Genomic DNA, 20,401 nt, shown 5'->3' with positions numbered 1-20,401 from the left:
TTGGAGAAAGCAGCAAGAAAAAAGACCTTGGCAATGCCCTTTTGGATAGAAGGAAATGAGCTGGATACTTCCAGGGGCTTGTCCCCTTCTCTTGAGATCCCCAGGGAACTTCTTCTCTGGCAATGGATTTGGTTATTAGACTAGGAAGCTGCTGCAGAATGTACCATGTCTTTTACCCAACTACTCATCTTTGTTCATTACACTTACAGTTATTTGTAGAGGGAAACAATGCTTTAACAGCCCTGCCTGTGCAGCATCAGTGCAGTGTCCTCATGAGATCCCACCAAAATACCTGAACAGAATCCTTGCCACTCATTACTTGATGGGTGTCTTCTGGGATTTTTGCTTCTATGTCAGAAAATTACTTTTAAATGCCAGCCTTCTGCTTTTCTGAGTCACTCTGCCACTTGGGAGTGATTCTGCAAGAAATAGCAGATATGTACAGTAGTGAGATAATTGAAGACCAGATTCAAGTATGACATTTTAAATGGTAATTCTGATGGTGAAGAAAGAAATGCTGCTGGTATTGAAAAGACAAAATGTCAACACAATTAAAAATAAAAACCAAACCACATAATTAAGCAAGGAAAACATTCAGAAACAAAATATGTTTCTGATAATTTTCTTCTTAGGACAAGAACACTTCAGAAGGGAAGAGTAGGATGTGAGGGTTTGCAGTCTACTCATATGAAAATGTTTTCTTGACTCATATGAGTAGGTTGTCATCAAAACTGTATCTGTGCTTCAGAAAAGGATGGGTGACAATCACCAATTTAAAAAGGAAAAACCTTCTCCCAGTGTGGACTTTCAGAAGTGGCAGAATTTTCTTGGGATTTCATCTGTTCAGTCAGCAAGAGAATTCCAGCACAGCTCTGGAAACCAGGGATACTGGTTGTGGAAACCTGCTTGGATCTTGGAAGTTTTTTGTTTAGAAAGAATTTCTGTCAAGTATATGCATCTTCATTTCAGGCAGAGGATTTGTTAGAAGGAAAAGAATAGTGTAAGAGTGTGTAAACTATCTTAGCCACATTAAATAATCTGGCCTGGAAAAACATGAGACCTTATTTATAATAATGCCCCTTTTCTCTAAGCTGATACTGAAAACAATCTTGGAGTAGCTATACAAACTTACTGATTCTTTTATTCTTTATTCTCATTCCATCTTCTGTTGCCTTTTCTCTGAACTTCCAGTCTACAGACCTTGGTAACAAGGGCCCCTCAAGAGTGAATGCAGGGTTTCAGGAATGTTTTGCCAGTTGCTTTATGATGATACTTCACCATACTTTGTCAGCTTATACTTTCTGAAGTGCAATTATTGCATGTGAAATCACAAGTCTTAAATTGGTCTGACTAAAGACAGACTTAATTAATTCTATGTATAGCATCTGCAAACTGAGTTAAGGCTGAGTGTTCAGACATTTAAAAATACAGCTGCCCTAAGAATCAGATTGCTGTAAGAATTCAAAGATGATGAGAGAGAGAAACACAAATAAATATTTTATAAGACAATGTGAAGTTTAATAATCGATTTAATAAAACCCACAATAAAACAACACACCTTTTTTCTTCAATTAAACAAATGTATAGTAAATTATTAAAAAACTGCAAATACAATACATGTCTACTGTACTTCAACATCTAATTACATCAACTGTAAACCCCAATTTAATTAAAACCCATTTGAGCATTAGTATGTGCAAAATACCTGTTGTTTGTGGTTTTTGCCAGTAAGTTTGAAAGGATGGGATGCACATTTTTCATGAAGTGTGATATGGCTTAATTGATGATAGTGTTTGTATTGCAGCATTACCTTCCCAAGCACAGTGCTGCTTTTCAGCAGCACACACTCCCATGCTGTACACCAGTGTTCCTGTTTCTTGCCCAAACAGATACGATCCAAAAAGGGAGGAAAAGAAGCCAAAATTGTTACCACCAAATCAGCCATATGAAAATGTGAAACCTTAGTGAGTTTCAAAACAGAAAATAGCTGAAGTATTCACAGCTGAATATCACAATAACCATAACTGGGCAAAAGCTTTCCTTTCTGATCCACACAGAGAACTACTTTTCATGTCAGTGGAAGTTCTGCATAAGGTGAAAGTACAGAATAAACAAAAAATATTAAAGCCAAGTTCTTGCCATCTTCTGAACTTTGTACATCGTGTTCTTTCTGCCCTTGGCTTCTTGAATGCCATTGACGTCAGAAGCAGGTTAAATCTGGGCTTGTAGGTGAATGATAGCTTAGTGTAAAGATTTATTATCTTGGGTACATTCACAATACAGGGGCTCCACAATGAGGCCAAACAGTTCCACTTTGTGGACTCTGAGCTGTCCCGATGAATACACAGTCTTTCAGGTTGCCTCCTCTCTGTAAATACAAAAGGGCCTTTCTGCCACTGTAGGTTGTTATGATATTGTTGTCCAACACCTTCAGGTTACAGAGCTTGCTTGGATTTTGCTTTATCCATAAGCTAAGTAGTGGGAACTGCTATCACAGTGGCATTCCTGTCAGGATGCTGCCACGCTGTGCTTAAAGCAAAGATGAAAGGTCAGAGATTGTGATGGATGGAATTGTTCATGTCTAAAACTTCTGCTCCCCACTTTCCTGTTAGATGCACATATCTGTAGATTGCATTTGAGAGTATTTCCAAGTCAAATATCACTTCTATCATTTGACTTGTCTTTTAAAACAAAACAATCATGGAAAAAATTATCAATTACAGGACATTTATTAATTACAATTAGAATGCATGCTAATGGCCTTTTAATGTGAATCAAATGATGGTTTAGACATTCAAGATTATTAATAATAAATTCCTCTTACAAGTCAAAACTTTATAAAATAAATAACCTGTTTCTAATGTATAAATCCTATTCTAAAACACATTAAAGATAACTGATCACTTAAAACACTTTGGGTCCAGTGTTGGGTCTCTAGATAAATACCAGAAGTCTGGGCAAAGATCTTCCTGTCTGGATCTCTGAATGCCCAGATTAAAGCTAACTTTCTGGTCTGGGTACAGTAAATTCTGTATGTTGCAGTGTCTCCAAAGAGACAGTTTCCATGAGAATTCAACTTAATGTATGTGTTCATAGTCTGAGATACTGTCTGAAAATTACTATTGCAAAAATACTGAAGAATGAATTTGGGGATCATGATATATTGTGCAACCCTGGTATGATCAGCTTTAGAGACTTTTGACTGAAATACTGAATGCCTGATGCTCCTCTTGGAGTGCAGGTACTTTGTGGTACATAATGTTTAAAGGGCAATATTGGACTGTAATTTGTGAGGTATCTGCAGAGCCACGTTCCAGTTTGTAAACAATAATCCAAAACCAGCTTTGTCTCAAAACCATAATAAATTGAATAAACCAGTACAACAGAGAGAGTGAAATAAATGTTCTGTAGGGCAACCACTGCACTTTTTGCAGCACCAGTTCTCCCTGCTGCATGTCCCATGGTACAAATCCACATATTAATGGTTACTATTGGATAATTTTCATTTTGCATTTATTGCTCTCAGTCTTTGACTACACAAGGTAAAGAATAAGGCAGCAGTTCCCAAAACATGAAATTAGGCACTGGAACTCTGACAATTCGCACAGGTTTTGCTCATTTCCTGTTTGTAGCTCTGAAGCTGGACAGAGCACTTGTACATTCCAAACGTGTTCAGCAGCAGTTGCCGGGCCTTGGACTGAACGTCCTCCCATTTAGATGAACTACCAGGAACTGCAAAATTAAGAAAAGAATTAATAAATTCACTCCTTGAGAAACCTGAGCAATGCAAATGTTCTCAAACTTACCGCGGTGCCACCGATGAGAATAATTTTTGCTCACACTTTATTAATTTCATATTGTTCTTGTGGTCACTGTGTGCCCTCTCTTCATCAATTTACACCTCTCTTGATAGAACTCGGTTTGTATTTGATACTATCCCCCCAAAAACCTGAGCTTTCCTACTAAGAACTGATATTCATAGAATAGTTAGATGTCTGAATCAGCACATGTTTTGGCAAAACATTTATTTTTCATATGTTAGACTGTTAGATGTTTCATATGTTAGATCGCACCCTTTTTTTCCTTAAACGTGTAAGAAAATTTCTGAGGAGAAATTTTGTGTTGGTTTTTTTCCATACCCAAAGAATCTTCATTGGACATTTTAGTATGAACATATTTTATTTGCACAGTTCTCATTTACACCATCTCTTTCTTGGCCAAGTTGTTCTATTCCTTGCTGTACAAAACCGGAGTTAGTAGATTTTCCTTCCCCAGAATGATATTTCTTGGTTCAATTTAAATAACAATATGAAGAGGAAGTGGTGGGGTTTTCCTAAACTTGGATTTAATTTAGAATTATGCTATCCAGCAGCTTACCTAGTTGCAAGTGGACTATGGCAGTTGTTTTTCCTGCAGTGAGAGACCAAACATTTAAATCTTCTATAGAATAAACATCCTCAATTTTCATCAAGTCTTCCTTGATGCGATCCACATTTAAGTGCCTTGGAACTCCTGTGATACCAAACGCGAGATAAAATTAATTCTGTCTTCTGGAGAGTCTCAGTAGCCTTTAAAATGTCACAACAGATCTCAATGTCAGAGGAATTAGAATTTGTGCTGTTGGAGGTGATTAGTAACTTCTATGTTATCAACAGAAAATAATATGGAAATGGGCCAATTCAGTCTGGTATGGATACAGAAGTTGTACAGGAATTGCAGAGCTGTCTCAGTGGAATCTGTCCTGTCCAGAATCCACACTCTGGCAACAGCAGCATTAGATCCTTTGCAATGATGTACTTTTGTTGACAACTCCACTGCAGCTTCTAATCCTTAGTAACTGCTTAGGCTGGACTCTAGGGTCAAAATCTGTTAAAAAAACACCAAACAAACTAGGGCCTGTCTCCTGAAACTGCTTTTGAGGTACCTGAGATCATGTTCACAGGCTACAGTAGTCCATGTGCAGTGGTCAACACAGAGGACTGTGTTTTACAGAGTGTCCTCTCTGCAAATCAGAGATCAAGTCCTTTTGGTATTTTCAGCAGCACATCTCTAACTTACCACCACCATCCTTTTTCTGTACAAAGGGCAAAATCAAAATTTTAGATCATCAACTTGGGTCAAAAACTAATGCAAGTACTGAATAAACTCTTTCTGAGTAGTTTTGATGCTACAGTAGCTTTTATTGCTTATCTTCTAGTTTTATGGAGTTTCTTTATGGATACTATGAGGAGTTCAGCAATTTGCTTCTCAGATTTCTTCAGACTTTTTGCATGACTTCTCTGAACCTGATGCCTTACTGTCTCTTAAATTACGTCATTTCCAGTACTGTCTCTTTTGAAAGTCCAGTGTCTAGGACTGTCTCACATGAAACAAAATTTTCCTTCTAGTGGAGACAATCAAAAATGATTTAGCTGTTAAATAACTAGCTAACTGTCTGGTATTAGTACAGCCTTCTTTTTCCCAGGAAAAATGGACTTAAATTCTCGTATCTACATCATACTTGGGATGGGCTTCCATTCTGCCTTATAAATCTATATTAAAAGCTAGAATCTCATTGCTTGTGTTGGACAGCTATTTAATTTTTTAATTTAGCATTCTTAGTATAATGAGGAACGGAAGTTAATACCAAAAGTTGCTACAACTTCAAGGGCCTTGATGTTGCAGCAGCAGTTTCCAGTATAAATGCAAGTCCGTTCTCTGGTGATTCTGAATTTGAGTTGGAAAAGTTTCCTAGCATGTATAAAGCCCACATACCATCACTTGCAATGACTTAATTAATATGGAGATTTTTATGACAACTGGGATGCCTATGCAAACAGCTACAACACAAAATATCTGGAATCTGATACTTCATTAATTTGTCTTATCAGTTTTCTTCAGCTAAATCTGTTGCCTTGGAGCTAATTGAGGATTTTGCAAATTTCATCATTTTTGCCTTCTCAGTGAACTTCTACTTTGTTAGATTTTTTTTTAATCTTATGTGACAGCAAAAGCACTTAACTGAAGATTCTGAGGTTTCTGATTTAAACTTGTTACATAATAAAAGTAAAGTCGATGGTAATTCACATGAGACAGTGAGGAATGTGCAGTTAAAACCTAGGATTTTTCTCCCAGCCCTAACATCTTCATTTTATAAAGTAATAGTACTAAATCAAGCAGTAATAGTTGCCATGTAAGCTGTGATAAAGCAAAGGATGTTGCTGACATGTTTCCCTCTATGTCACACAAGATAAGATCCTTCAGCCCATGTTCAGCTTTTTCGTCTCTTTTTTTTTCTGCATTTTACATCACTCTTAACTTGCAGCTTCCCCTATGGGAACAGCAGATACACACAAGTAATACAAAGGCACTTGTGGGAAAAGGGAAGACAGGACTGGCATGAACCATGTGTCCAGCCATTTGCCTGTGCTTGGTGCCTCCTTTTACCTGTATTCACATTCACTTTGACTGTACAAGTGATAAAAGTGAGAGTGTAGAACTGAGTCTGGGCAAATGTTCACTTGATTCAGCTGAGAGTCACTGCAGACACACAAGAAAGTTCTGTACATTTCACATCTGCATCTCCTGATGGTAAAGAGTGTGCAGATACAGGACTTGTGTTGTTCTGGTCACAGTCAAATACACCTAAGAATTGCTACAATTTAGAGGAGCCATAAAGAACCACCAGACTAAAGCAGCACCAAGACAGGCAGGTCTCCAGATACAATCCACACAGAGATGGGGATCATGATGTCAAAAAAACTGGTATTTTCCATGTAAAGTACTGCAGAACAGGCAGAGATCTTACCTTCCAGAATAATAACTCCCGTGTCACACAGAATTCGAACTGTTGTAAAAACCACCAGTATGGAAAATACATATGTACATATAGGATCAGCAATCTTGTATTCTGGCTGCAAAAGGGAAATTTCACAATGTCAAAGGATGTATGAAAACATGATCACTTACAAAAATGTGACTCAGAAGACACAGTTACTTCTAGTTCCAAGTCAATATATATAGTAGAGAGAGTTTTGCTGATTTTGCATGATGTAAGAAGCTTATCCTAAGATATCATTAAAAAGCTATATTTAATAACTAATAAAAACAGGCCCCTTTTGACTTTAATCACCAGAGCTGAACTGCCAAGATTCCCCGTGCCTCCAGGAGAGGCCTTTCCTTACCTTAAAGCGGATGATGTAGGCAGCTACGAGCACCCCAATGCTCTGTACCAGGTCCCCCAGGGCGTGCACAAACGCTGCTCTCACTGCCAGGCTGCTGTGCCCGTGGCTGCTGTGCCCGTGGCTGCTGTGCCCGTGGCTGCTGCCCTGGGCTGCGCTCGGAGAGCTCGGCTGAGGTACGTGAGAGTGAGCGTGGGAATGGGAGTGGGAGTGAAGGTGGCCAGACTGATTCAGCAAAAACCCCATTCTGAAAGTGAAAGAAGAGAAATGCTTCAAGGAACAGGCTTTAGGGTTTGTTGGGTGGGGAGGATTTGTTAGGGTTTTTTTCATTTTAAACCAAATAATTGAAAAATAATACTCGGTGTAATTTCTTGTCTTATTTGGGAAAATTAAGATGTCCAGCAAAACTACATCCCATGACAAAGTTACAGACCTTGAATGAATTAGCAGCTTATTGAGAAATACATTTATGAGGGTTAATGGAGAGAGAGATCTTACATTAAGTTAACTGCAACACCGACGGCTGCTGTGATGAGCATGATATCACCATTTATTTCATAGTCCATATGGATAGTTCTCTGAACAGCCTCATACAACAGGAATGCCATAAGGATATAGACCAGCAGTACACTAATGATGGCTGACAGTACTTCTGCAAACAAAAAGGAAATAACATTATAAAAATGTGTCTCAGATCCGCTTCTATTTCCAAATTAGAATGTGGACAGGGCCTCGTTTTAACTATTTTATCCATATCATACCAATATAAACAAACAAGTTGTGTGATAAATAAAACCTGTAAAATAGGATTAACCAACTGAGTTTGTTCTAATAAATTCCTTCACATGTCCCTGTCATTAGTATATACCTCAAATTATGTTTGCTCTGAAAACTTCTGCACAGGTGATGATCCTGACTTCTTCAGATAGCCAGAACATTTGCCTGAGAATTCACAGGCCAAGGCCTTGTCCAGGGATGAGGAGGAGAGGTGATCTCAAACATTACCAGCCTACCCACAAATAAGGGAAACCTTGATTTTAAGTGTCCAGAGTATTTAACTGGGTTTATTTATTATTTTTATATATTCTTTTTTATTTAGGATGGAGAAGAAATTACAAAATGTTAAAGAGATCAAACAGTACAAACTTGTCACACATTATACTCTTAAGCTCCTTGACATATGTGTTCATAAATGTTACCTGAGGCAGATTTCAACTACAAAGGCTTGCTTAATGTAAGTTTCTGTATTGCTGTGATATGCTGTTCTAATATTATCTAATATTTACCAAATATTATTATTTCACCAAAAGCAAAAGCATTATGACCATTATTTTGGCATAGGAATTTTATCTGATCAGCAGGGACTTTCAAAAGGAAACATATATCTAAATAAAGATAAAAATTAGAAAACTAGTAAAAATTAGTATTTCATTGTCCTATGCTTTCTGCTGCCATTTATATCTGTGGAGAGTGGTTACAGTTCTCTACGAGGTTCCTGCTGTTCAGATGGGAGTAAACAGGGCTAAATATTTTATAGGTTGGGACTTTTGTGCTGCCTCAGTACCCAAGTCATGAAATTGTGCTGGTGATAGCACACAAACCTGAGAAGGATGAGTCCACACTACAGTTTTAAGGTCCTACTATAAAGAAAATAGGTATTTCCAAATGGGCCACTAGAGATTGCTTTTATCATAAATGTACTTTTACCCTCTAGCTTCATACTCTGAAAACTATCGCCTGCAGCAGCTGAAACTTAAAAAAAAAGGCAACACAGCTGGCAGAGAAAACATTAGCCCAGTTAAAGACTGTCTCAGTTATAATCAAGTTAATACAGGGTATTACAAAAAGCCCTGGGAAAACCTTAATGCTTGCTCCATTGTATTGCATATAAATCTGCAGCCATGCCTGAGTAATCTGTAATCATTATGCATAATGCTCATTACTGTCACTTGCCAGATGGATCACTGGGATCTCAGCCTTCCTCTGTGAACTCAAAGATCAGAGGTGGAATTAATTTACTTGGAATTGTAATGGTTGTTCTTCCCCCTAGTTCCACACATGTTGCCCTGATTTATTCTCCAGTTAGGGCAAAATTCTGCCCTTGGCTGTACCATAGTTCTAAGAATACTCATCTGAGAATTGCCTCTCTTCTTCCTCTGCTTTCAATCTGTCAGCCTGAAGTACAACTTGGGTTACTGCAGATGTCTTCTCTAACACAGAAGTGTTTTAATTTTATTTATTGAGTATTACAGCTATATCAGCATTTTAATGTCACCAAAATCAGTTGATCTGTGCACTGAATTATTAATATCATTATGGGAGAAGAAACTCACACCAACACATTCAGCTGCTGGGTAGTGTGTCAATGCCTGGATGAGGAACAGCATTACCAGGCAGTAACAAGGCTCTGAAAGTCAACTGTCATAATCTGAGATGATTTCAGAGCAACTTGAAAATCCTGGAAATATCCACAGAAATGGAAATTATCTTTACGAAGCTGGCAGATTATTCAGGGCAACAGTCCTAAAAATACACAATACATTGCTTAGAAGGTTTTCCAGAATGCTTTTTGAAAAACTTGTGAAGCCATAGCACATTAGCATTTACCAGAGAAATAATATAGTGTGCTTTTACAATCTAAACCCATATTTTCTGCAATGGAAACCAGTGTTTTCCTTGCAGTTTCTTCCAGAGTCACTGTCATGTCAGCATTGTATATTTGTGCTGAGATCTTTCCCTTCTTGTGAAATGAACTGTGCACAGTCTCAGTGGACGGGCTGATTCTGTCATTACTAACATTGTCTCTGCAGCAATGGACGAGTGCCAGGTTCCATATCTGTGCTTAAATCTGCTCAGTGTCTTGCTGAAAAGGAGGTATGGGGAAACTGAACTATTTTTGGCTTCAAGAATTTAATTCTTCTTTAACATGACTGCAGTTTCCATTATTTTGTCTTCACTTTTCTAACCTATTCCTGAATCTGTCAGCTTCCTTTTCATAACTGAAAAGGGAATAAAACTGAAGATGGAACTTATATATTATGTACTCAAAGAGAATTCAAATAAATGAAAATTAGTGCTAACTTCCTTCTGGAATTTGACTAGACAACTAACAGGTCTGTTGCTTTTACAAAGTGATAGTTATGGGAATAACTGAAAATTCATCATTCTGCAAACAAAAATGATAACAAGTACCAGAAAGATTGTTCATTAGAACATTTTCATGCCTACTGAATGTATGGATTATCTTAAAACTTAATGCAGAGCAGGTCAGTGATGACACAGTTCTTGCACATATTCCCAGCTTTAAACAAATAATCCACATATTCTTCTGTGACAGATACCCAATCTGTACCCTACTTTTAACATCCTGACATATTTTAACATTTCTCTTGTGAAGTTTAAACTATTGTTGAACTGATATTATTTGCTGACAAGCTTCTTACATATAGGTTACTTGAAAAAATGTGTTACAACAAGGATATACCCTAGAAACTGCTTTGTTCCATTGCCAGCACTCACTGATGTGTGAAACTGGGCCCTCAGGCCACAGCATTCAGACTGGGTGCCTAAAATCAGGCAAATAAATTTCACAAATGTGATTTTTAAAAAGACTATAGTATATATAGTAATTTTGAACCATCCCATCTTCTGTACTTTGGGGGTCCCTGGCAAAGCCTTGACTCACTTCCTCTTCCTTCCTGCAGCACAGAAACTTCTCCCCAGCCCCGGGCTCTCCTGCTGCTCATCCAGGATGGCTGAAGTAAAAAGGAACCCCTGGAACCTGTGCAGTCCTGCTCAAAGGAGGGTCAGCCACAGTGGCTTGCTCAGGGCTGCTTCCAGGTGGGTTTCATGTATTTCCACTCCACAACCTGTTCTAGTCCTTGACCACCTGCTGGCACTGTGAGCAGAAAAGGAGGAGCAATTGTTGCAGAACTGGGAGGCTGCTCCCTGTAGCTGCTCCTAGAGAGAAGGGCAGTACAGATTAATTTTATGGGCCACATCTGCCCCATGGACCACCACTGGATCAGTCAGGCTAGTATTTGACTAGTATATATCCTGGGAGTAAACTGGAAAGAAAAAATATACAGAAAATTAGATGGCAGGAATCCTCAGGGATTTCTTCTTTCACACTGATTGAAAAGTCAGCGAAAATTTACAGAACTCAGTAATATTTTAATGGTTAAGTAAGGTCCTTTTATTTTTTTTAAGATAAACCCCTATTTTAAGCTAGGTGTGTTCAAGGTTTGTGCTATTTGATTTTAGAAAAGTTGCAAAGACATGTAACTACCCAAATTATTTTGAAATAGGGTTAAAGTATGTATAAATGCTAACATCCTTCTGGAGAGTATGAGCAAATGCCAGGGGCATACCTGCAAGGTCAGGTTTCAGCATCAGAGGAGCTCCTATCACAAAATTAAAACTTCATGAAAGAAAAGTTTGTAATGGGAAATGCTGGCATTGCTAATGCTCTCTTGCTAGAGCCCCAAAGAGCTTAGCTAGTGTACAGAGTTATGCATTCATGCACTAGTGACTAACTGATGACAAATGACAAGGAGTGATGGAGTTGTTGAATTCTACTGCTGTTCTAGCAGCCAAAATAAGAATTGCAAATAGTGACTACACAAGAATGAAATTCCTTGAAAAATGTATGCTATAGAGTGTTATAGAAAACAGGTAGAAAACTGGGACACTAGAAATTATCTATTTCATGAAAAAGATACTTTGAAGTTTTTGCTAAAATGTCTACAGACCTGCAGCTGTATATTATATCCGGTTAGTAGCCACATGAAAACACCCTTTATCATCATTACATTTCCAAACGTGAAGTAATAAACCCTGAAAATATTCTTCCAAGGGTTAGTCCATAATTCTGTTTATACTTCTTTTTAGAGACACCTAAACTGGACAGAGGTTAAGTAACTTGCTGTATTTTGCAAACCATGGGGCATTTTGACCTCAGCTTTCTGTGGTTTGGGGAATGCAAGAAGAATACTGATTTGTATGAGCTTTGGCAGGGCAGAGCTCTCTAATAATATGTTCTACATAACTTCTTAGTTGTGGATTAAAATGTAATTTTTCACATTGAATAGGACCTTTTTCCAGTATCACAATTCTGCTGAAGTCAACAAGATTTTTTAACTCCTGGGCACTGTGAATAATCTGTTGTGAACAACCACGGGCTGACATGCACAGCTCCTGCACCAACAATGTCACCGTGAATTCAATTCCCCAGCCTTCCTCTTCAAGAAGGAAGATGAATCAAGCATTCAGAATTTAACTCAATCTGCTAAGTGCCAGTTCCACAGAAGTGGAGGGAGTTGCCCTGCTCCCACTGAATGAAATTCTGCCATCAAACTTTTGGCCAAGTTTAGTTTTTTGTTTTTTTTAATCTATTCACTTGTAGCAATACAACCTAAGCAGTGTATCCCAAATGGCCAGTGACAGGACATTGAGAATTAGTTAAAGCATCTCTTAGGTTTGTTGCCACTTTCTTTCTAGCTGCCTGTTCTTCTAGAATTAGGTGGTTTTTACAGTTTTGCTTAAAATACTCTGTACCAGCAGAATCTGATAGCTACATACCTAAGCGATGAAATCCAAAAGTGAACCTCTTTGTTGGAGATTTTGCAGACAGCCAGAGAGCGAGGAGGGTCAAAATAATACCACTAAGGTCAGTGAGCATGTGAAGTGCATCTGTCATAATTGCTAGGCTGTTAGCAACATAGCCACCTGAAAACATAATAGGAAAAGTCAGGACATATGACATTTTTAATTATTTTACATAATATCCTCTTGCACAGCTTGTAGTTATTTATTTTCAGAATAGTATATAAGAGCCCTTCTTATACCCACTAAACATGGAGGGGTGTTTGCCATTACAAGCAAAATGCCATGCTGTAATTTCAAGCTACCATAGTTAAAAGTGCAGTCAAGTGTGCTTTCTATTAAGAGTAACATAAAAAGGATTCACTCCTATTATTCTAACAGAGACTACTTGCATCATAATGTTTGCAAGATCAGGTCCAAAACAGTTTTGTATCTTTTCTCTACATATTAGTGCACATGTGTTTAATCAACTGATTCTTTTGTTAAACTACGTCTGTTAAACACTCTGACATAACAGAACAGGAACAGAACTCCATAGATTCAATGACCATGAAAGTTACCCTGTCACCTTTTTATTTTCATTACTTTATCATTTAACGTTAATTATTCCCTATCCTGGCAGAAGTGTGTAAGTTCTTGCAATATCTATTACAGACAATGACTTTCACTTGTACAGCATTTTTCTTTGTTATTGATTACCATAATTTTTTCTTGTAATAATGAGTTGCATTGAGACAAATAACCTGAGATCAAAGGTTAATATCTTTGTTCCAATTCACTTGCTAGAGCTGCTACTGGATGAGTGAGAGATTTAAACAATGCACCTCTCACCTAAGTATCCCTTATACAGAGGGGAATCAAGGACAGGCTGTGTTGTCTCCCATATGCTTGAAGGTAAGCCCATTATCTCAGAAAAGATCAAATCTTCAGTGTCAGCTCAGCTAATATTTGGTTTCTCTTTTTACCTTGAGATTGTCATGCAGCCTGTAAATTGTACTGAGCAAAGTGTGCAGCTGGTGTGCCATTTGGCAGGCTTCAGGCTCCAACTAACATTTCAAATAAAGAAATCTTCATATACAATTAAAATTGTCTTAGTGAAGAGGCTGACCAGAGGAAATAGCAAAGGGGAATTCACAACTGGCTGACAGTTTTTAAGACTGGTCATAAATCCTTTGTATGTGTGTGGCTGAGGGTGTTCTTATGTACACACCTGCAGAGAGAGGTACTCTCTCCTGCCCAGCCAAACGCAGAGCACAGCTGTCCTGCAGTACTCCTGTGCTGTGGCCACCTACCAACTGCACTACATTTCAAACAGCTCCTTTCCTCCAGCCCCTTTCTTCAATTGTTCAGGACTTTCTATGTCAAATTCTTCTGAGCCTTCTCCAAAAGGCCATCACAGCTCAAAAACAATGACTTTTTAAGATTTAGCAATTCAGCGACTTTTTGAATAAAATGAGTTATGCCTTTCCTTTCTGAATTAATTTGTGTTCTCCCATAATTTAAAAAAATATTTAGAAAGTGCAACTCAACCTCTTTTATAGTCAACAGAGAAGAAACAATCATTTATATGTGAGGACATTTAGTTCAGCACTTTACATATATCATTATTTACAGTATGTATGTTGATTCATATGTATTATTTTGAGAATTACTTCATCCAAGAAGAGTCAATTCCACTTCAGCTAGCCTCTGACTTCTAAAGATTTTCAAAATAAAAGTATAAGGAAGGAATTCAGATACTGAAGCTAAACATAATGCAGCATGTGGATTAAGAAAACATAATTGCCATTTAGGAAATCCTGAAATCAAAGGTTCTCTGTTTCTAAAGGTATTGGTTCATCACGTGGTTAAAGGTACTGCCTAGGGGCTGTTTAGATACAATTGGCAACTTGGAAAAAAAGACATCTGTAACCTTTACAAATAGCTTGATGGCTCACCACTGTTTTCAGTGACCCATGAAGGACAGCAGTTCTCCTCATGGATGATCAATTAGAAATCTCCAAACATAGCTGAAAACATCTAAACCCTGTGAGGAAAGCTAATTAGGACTTGCAGTATGTTTTTCATTTCTTGATGCACAATGGTTTCCCCAAAGTGTAAATTGTTATCTAACTGGTCATCAAATGAACCAACAAACACTGAGATAGGCTGAAGTAATGAGTTTGGAAAAAGTATGCCAATCAAGATCTCACAAAAAAAGCTGCTGAAACAAGATTTCCTTCATCTTGACATTGGTAACAGACACCAGAAAGATTTTTACTGAAAAAATTAATGGTCTGATAGAATCTTCTGCCTTTCTTTTAGAAACTCAAATCTGTCAAAGATCATAGAAGGAAGCCAGGTAAAGTACCCTACACGATCAGAGTTTCCCAAATACCTGAGCTTAAGATCAATTCATAAAGTTTGGAAATTTCAAACCAACCAAAGACAACACAGTACAGGGCTGGAGTGAAATAAATGAAACAGGTGGGACACTGACCCAGGACTTGGGGGCTGTATCTCTAATTACTCTTCTGCTAATTATTATTTGCCCTGTGACAAGTCATTCAGATCCAGATCCACAGAATTACAGAGCTATCCAAACCCATTATTTATTCTCTGTGGAAGATGGATGCCTGAATATTTGATGGGTCTGACCCTCACTGCTCTGATTCTGTGTCCAAAGAATGAAATATGGCTGGGAACAGCACACCCAGAGCTGAGGAGGACGAGTCCACAGTACAGCACCAATACTCTGTACAGACAAATCCAGCCTGATCAAGCCCTGACCGTGCAGGAAGAACAAAGATGATGTGACAGTGATCAGAGTATTTTTACTCTCAGCATCTATTATTTCTAGAGCTCTCCCTGCTATGGAGAGGTCTCCAGCAGCTTGAATTGGATCCAAAGCCCCAAACAGAAACACTCCCAGTGACCTGAGCATCAACCTGCCAACAGCTCGGACATCATTCAGTAAGAGGCCCTTCAGATGAACTAAATTCAGTGTACATCAGAACTCTGATACAATCAACTAACATCACTCTCCTGTTAAAGGATGTCTAAGCCTAAAATACAACACTATTGCTTATCAAATTTACCTGAGTTCATGCTGAACCAAAATCTCAGCCACAGAAAAAACATGGAGCCAGGGGGCAAATGGAGGCATTCAGCCAAATCCCCAAAGGTTTGACACACAGTGCCTTAGCCATAATAAGCTGATGTATTGTGGCCTGTTATTAATGACCAGCCACACACTGAGACATGCTGAAAGGCAAAGCCACTTTTTTCCATTAACCCACATTCCTGAAATAAGGCCCCAAATAAAACTGGTGCAGACACAGTCAATACTCTGGTGTCTCTCTGAAAAATTGAACATTTCTTGTAGGGGTTTTTTCCCTCCCTACATCTGTGGGACAAACTGCAATAGTTATCCTCTAGCAACTATTTTGTTCCCTATCCATCTTACACAAGTTTGTCTTAAGAACACGATTCACAGTTGTCCTAGCAAAAGCATCTAAGAGCATGAGCTCACTTCACACAAGTACTCAATTGACTCAATTTGCAGAAGTCAGGAGGAGGATGTAGATCCCATGCTGCTGTTCTTCACTTCCAGAAAGTTTTTATAATTTGATTTTTTGTGTGTGTTTGAATTATGGCGAGCAATTAATCTGATTTGCTCTGATTCAGACTTGAATGTTGAAATTTAAGAAATTTAAAAGCATTTAATTGCTATGGAGAGACCTGGCTCAACGTACATATGAAGGTACTGGCACTAGCAGTGCTCCCCACAACTCCAAATCAGGGGACAGTGGGTAAGAACATGAAAGCATTTTCAGGAGGCTGAGTCACACCCAACAGACACTTGCACTGCATGGCTGTATCCAAAATACAGATAGCAACAGGACACAGTAAGTGAACAGAGATTAACAGATAAACACTGAACTTTGTAAAACTGATTAGACAGTGCCAAAGGCATAACATTTAACAGCTAATCTATGCATCTCAAGGACACTCGTATTTTATTTCAAGTCTATGCTGCTATAGCCTATTTGATAAAGCACAGTTGTATAATGTTGGTGTATAAGCACAGGTTCTCCTCATCCTGCACAGCATAGCCATTGGGAGGGAGCAATAAAAGCTGAACTTGAGCAATAGGTTCATTCTTCTGACCAACAATCAGGTGCTTATATTGGGAACTAATTTTCAGGTAAAACCCCACTACTTCTGCAAGTACTAACAAAAACCACAAATAATTTAATGCAACTACTTGGTACTCTTATATGTTGTAGCAGGAAGCGTTAAAGTAACAGTCACTTTAAATGACTGTGCTCATATGATTTATGTCTGGATGGAGCACATGCTAGTCCAGAGCACAACAGGACATCAAGAAGTTCTCAAGGGAGTGATGTCTCCATTGGATTGCTGTTGATAGCTCAGGACTTGTCTTTTTAGATCTAAGTAATAGTGTATATTACTGTATCTGGATAAAGACAAATAACCCCGAGTATTACTTTCATTATTATGGTAAATGTCACATTTAAAACTGTATTTTCCTCTTCTTCTCTTGCTGCAAGCACAGCAAGATTTTATGGCCGTTGATTAAAAAATACTGCGACTGAAATTGTCCATGACACTTCTCCTTTGTTACTTAAAAACTTACAAGAAGAAATAAAATCCATTAGACAAAGAAAAATTTGTATATTTTATGCCATTTCGAGGAATTGATGAAAAATTCAGGTAAGGAAAGTAGCAAATTCTTTCAAGGAAAACACAGGCGAATTTTATTCCCTCTCACTCTCTGCACGTGCAGCTCATCTCTCTGGTCTCTCTAAAGGACTGATGGTTCAAAGCCAAGGCCAAAGCCAAGACCAAGCTGGGAGGCACCGCGCCGGAGGGACGGCACAGCAGGCCCCCGACTCACCTATGAGCTCCCCCGTCATGAAGAGGAGGTAGAGGAGGGCAGCGAGCGTCAGCCGCTTCTTCACCTTCCTCTGCTTGGAGCGCTCCCGCCGGCTGCTGCAGCCGCTGCAGGGGTCCGGCCGGCCGGCCCGGGCGCTGCGCAGGGCGATGTCCCGCTCCAGCAGGGACTCGTCGTCGGACGGGAGCCCCGGGGACGCCCCGTTCACCGGCGTCTCCGGAGCCGCCTCCGAGCCGTCGTCCGCCACCACCACGCGCAGCTTGTTAAACCTGGGGAAGTCCTCATCCCCCACCTCGTCCGAGAAGTCAAAGGCACTGGAGTCGTTCAGGAACAGAGGGTCCTCGCTCTTCCCTAGCAGGGACTTGATGCTCGCCCAGAGCCCGGCCCCAGCCATAGCGGCGGCGCTCGGGGGCCTCGCCGGGCGCGGCCGACCCGCCGCGGGCGGCTCCGCTGGCGCAGCTGTGCCCTCGCAAGCGGCGCCCCGACCGCTCGTCGTCCCGTCAGGGCATGTCCCCTACATCGCCCCGCCGGGCCCCGCGCAGGTCGGACGAAAAGGGGCGCAGGGCTCCGCCGCGGAGCGCCCCGGCACCGCCGGCCCGCAGCGCCGCCTCCGCGCCGGGCACCGCGCCGCGAGGCGCTGTCACCGCCCGAGCCCCGGTCACCCCGCGCAGCGCTCAGCCGGCGCGGCCCCGGTCACGCCGCGGCCGGGCAGGCGGCGCCCGGCGCGGGGCCGCCTCCCTGCCGGCGCAGGGGGAGCGCCGCCGCCGCCATGCGCGTCACATCCCTCCGCTCCGCGCTCCGCCGCGGGCGGGCAGCGCGCCGCCCTCGCAATCCTTACGCGCTCCCGGGGCCGCCCCGCGTGCGGCGGCGGCCGCAGTTGGCGGGAGTCGCGTCCCCTGCGCTCCCGCGGACCCCGCCGGCACCGCGCCTGCGCCTCCCGCGCGGTTTGGCCGCGGGTTCGAGTCCCGCCGCCGCCGCCCCGCCGCGCCCGCGCTGCCCGCGGAGCGGGGGGACCGCGCTGCGGGGCTCGGGGGGCGCAGGGATCCGCCCGGTGCGGCCCGCGTCCCTTGGGGTGGCCTGAGGGGCTGTTCCCGTCCCTCCGTGCCTTTGTGTTCAGCGGGTAAATGCCGTGCGAGGTAGAGGCTAAGAACTGCCAAAGCCATACAATGCAGGTATGGTGGTCCCTGATAGGCAGGAAGCTGTGTTCAGTACGCTGGAAGCCTGAACTGCATAGTTCGGTGCTCTGGCTACAGATTTTGAACGGCAGAAGTTTGCATTGTATTGCTTTTGTCTTTCTCTTCTGTCACGGCACAGTTCTTTACATTGTTTCAGTAACTCTGTTAAGGTACAGTTGTAGGAAGTTTCAGATGCCTTTCTGCACATTCCTTAAAGGATGTAAGGAGAAACAAACCTCAGGGACCCTGCTGTTCTATAATTCCTTTCATAGCTGTGTTCTAACACAAAAGTATATTAGATTCTTGCCTTTATTAATTTTAATGAGAAGTTATTCCTGCTCCTCATGGTCTGAGTACTTCAAATTTTCTTCTGAATTTCAGCCTACACGTGTTCTGCATCAGTTTGTACCTATGGCCAAATTCTGTTACTGTCTTCAGTCAGTTTGCTAAGCCGTAAACATTTCTGGGAAACCATGCCTGTCAGAGAGAAAGTACATGTCTTGCTTTGTTACTGGGTTGAAGGAAGTTACCAAGAGAAGACTTTAGAGCTGTATAGATGTGCAGGATTTTGGAGAAGGGCACTCCTTTCCTGGTCAAAGGCTGATAGCAGATTCTGGTAGGCATCAGGGCAGTGCTGGAGGCCAGGGAGTGAGCCCCTTCTTGGAACTGGCCCTGTGGGAAGGGGAGTCCTCTGTGGTCAACTGCCCTTGGGTGGAGGTTGTTTATTGTTGTTCTCTTAATGATGTCCAAAAATAGACAGTATGACACTTTATCTGAGCTCCCTTGCCACTTTACAACATGGCTGTTTTTCTGAGTGTGAATCTCAGGTTATTTTTCTTCAAGTGGCTAAAGTGGTGCCATCTCCTGCCCTTTTACCCACCTCATGATTCCCCCAGCATTGTTACCAGCACAATTGTTCAGGGGCCAGACAATGAACTGAGTCCCTGAAATGGGTCAGAATTAAACAATGCGTATTGGGAGGGTTTTGGATATATTTGTATATGTAACTGAGACTGCTTGCATGATCTCAGCTTGCACAGACATCCATATGACAACGAGGGGGCAGTGAACAGTGTGGGAGTCAGAATGAGCAGCCAAGGATGGGAAACCAGTTAAGCCAGCCTTGCTGCCCAGGAAAGTGCTCCCAGCTGTGTTCCAGTTCACCCATTTTGGATGTTTCTGTTCTCTCTGCGTGATTTAACTCACTCTGTGTTTCAAGAGTTTCACCACAGCTCACTTGTACCAGCACAAAGTGAGGGAAGGACACACAGGCATGAGCAGCCAGGCTCCAGGAGGCACCAAAAGAACTGCATTTAAAACTGTCTTAAAATGTTGGGCTTTACACTGGAGCTTTGCCACTCCTACAGGAACAGAAACTTCCAGCACTGAGGAAGGGTATTTAGCTGGGGGGACTAACACACTAAACCAGGGCACCAAGGTTTGCCAGCTCACCTTTTACTGAATAACTAAGACCAGACGTGTTATCAAGTCAAGAACCAGCTCATGCATTGGAACCAGACGTGTTATCAAGTCAAGAACCAGCTCATGCATGGTTCATTCTCTGA

The 20,401-nt window shown here is 41.0% G+C and overlaps 2 protein-coding genes across 6 annotated transcripts in view; one reads left to right on the top strand and one right to left on the bottom strand.

Annotated features, from left to right (window-relative positions):
• AFG2B (AFG2 AAA ATPase homolog B) overlaps positions 1–17,699 on the top strand; it is a 36,849-nt gene extending 19,150 nt beyond the window's left edge. Inside the window, exons 13-15 of one of the 5 annotated variants that reach the window (XM_071441465.1) lie at positions 8,260–10,034; positions 10,865–11,000; positions 12,251–12,515. The gene's annotated coding sequence lies outside the window, so the exon portion shown is untranslated. Of the gene's footprint in view, positions 1–1,191; positions 1,554–8,063; positions 8,234–8,259; positions 10,035–10,864; positions 11,001–12,250; positions 12,516–17,577 lie in introns of those variants that run through there. The other 4 variants (XM_071441464.1, XM_071441463.1, XM_071441467.1 and 1 more) reach the window with 4 other exon arrangements.
• On the bottom strand, positions 1,495–18,344 carry SLC30A4 (solute carrier family 30 member 4). Its single transcript, XM_071441469.1, has 7 exons — positions 17,665–18,344; positions 12,741–12,887; positions 7,659–7,812; positions 7,164–7,407; positions 6,788–6,893; positions 4,378–4,512; positions 1,495–3,732 (listed from the first exon to the last, which is right to left on the bottom strand). The coding sequence occupies exons 1-7, from the start codon at positions 18,053–18,055 to the stop codon at positions 3,578–3,580; spliced, it is 1,332 nt and encodes a 443-aa protein (XP_071297570.1). The 5' UTR covers positions 18,056–18,344; the 3' UTR covers positions 1,495–3,577.
• Positions 18,345–20,401: the final 2,057 nt, after the last annotated feature.

This window comes from Agelaius tricolor, unplaced genomic scaffold (assembly GCF_023055355.1).
Source record: "Agelaius tricolor isolate 1412-34295 unplaced genomic scaffold, bAgeTri1.0.p SCAF_16, whole genome shotgun sequence".
In the NCBI taxonomy this organism is placed as follows: Eukaryota; Metazoa; Chordata; class Aves; order Passeriformes; family Icteridae; genus Agelaius; species Agelaius tricolor.
Note: the sequence above shows the minus strand (reverse complement) of the source record. Positions and strands in the feature narration are given on the sequence as shown.

Bases quoted from the DNA above. Each gene is read 5' to 3' on its own strand.
- SLC30A4 (XM_071441469.1), bottom strand. From the start codon at position 18,055: ATGGCTGGGGCCGGGCTCTGGGCGAGCATCAAGTCCCTGCTAGGGAAG. The intron at 7,813-12,740 runs GTATGTAGCTAT...TTTTGTTTGCAG, and splicing joins TTTTGGATTTCATCGCTTAG to AAGTACTGTCAGCCATCATT. The intron at 4,513-6,787 runs GTAAGATCTCTG...TTGGTATCACAG, and splicing joins GGGAGTTATTATTCTGGAAG to GAGTTCCAAGGCACTTAAAT.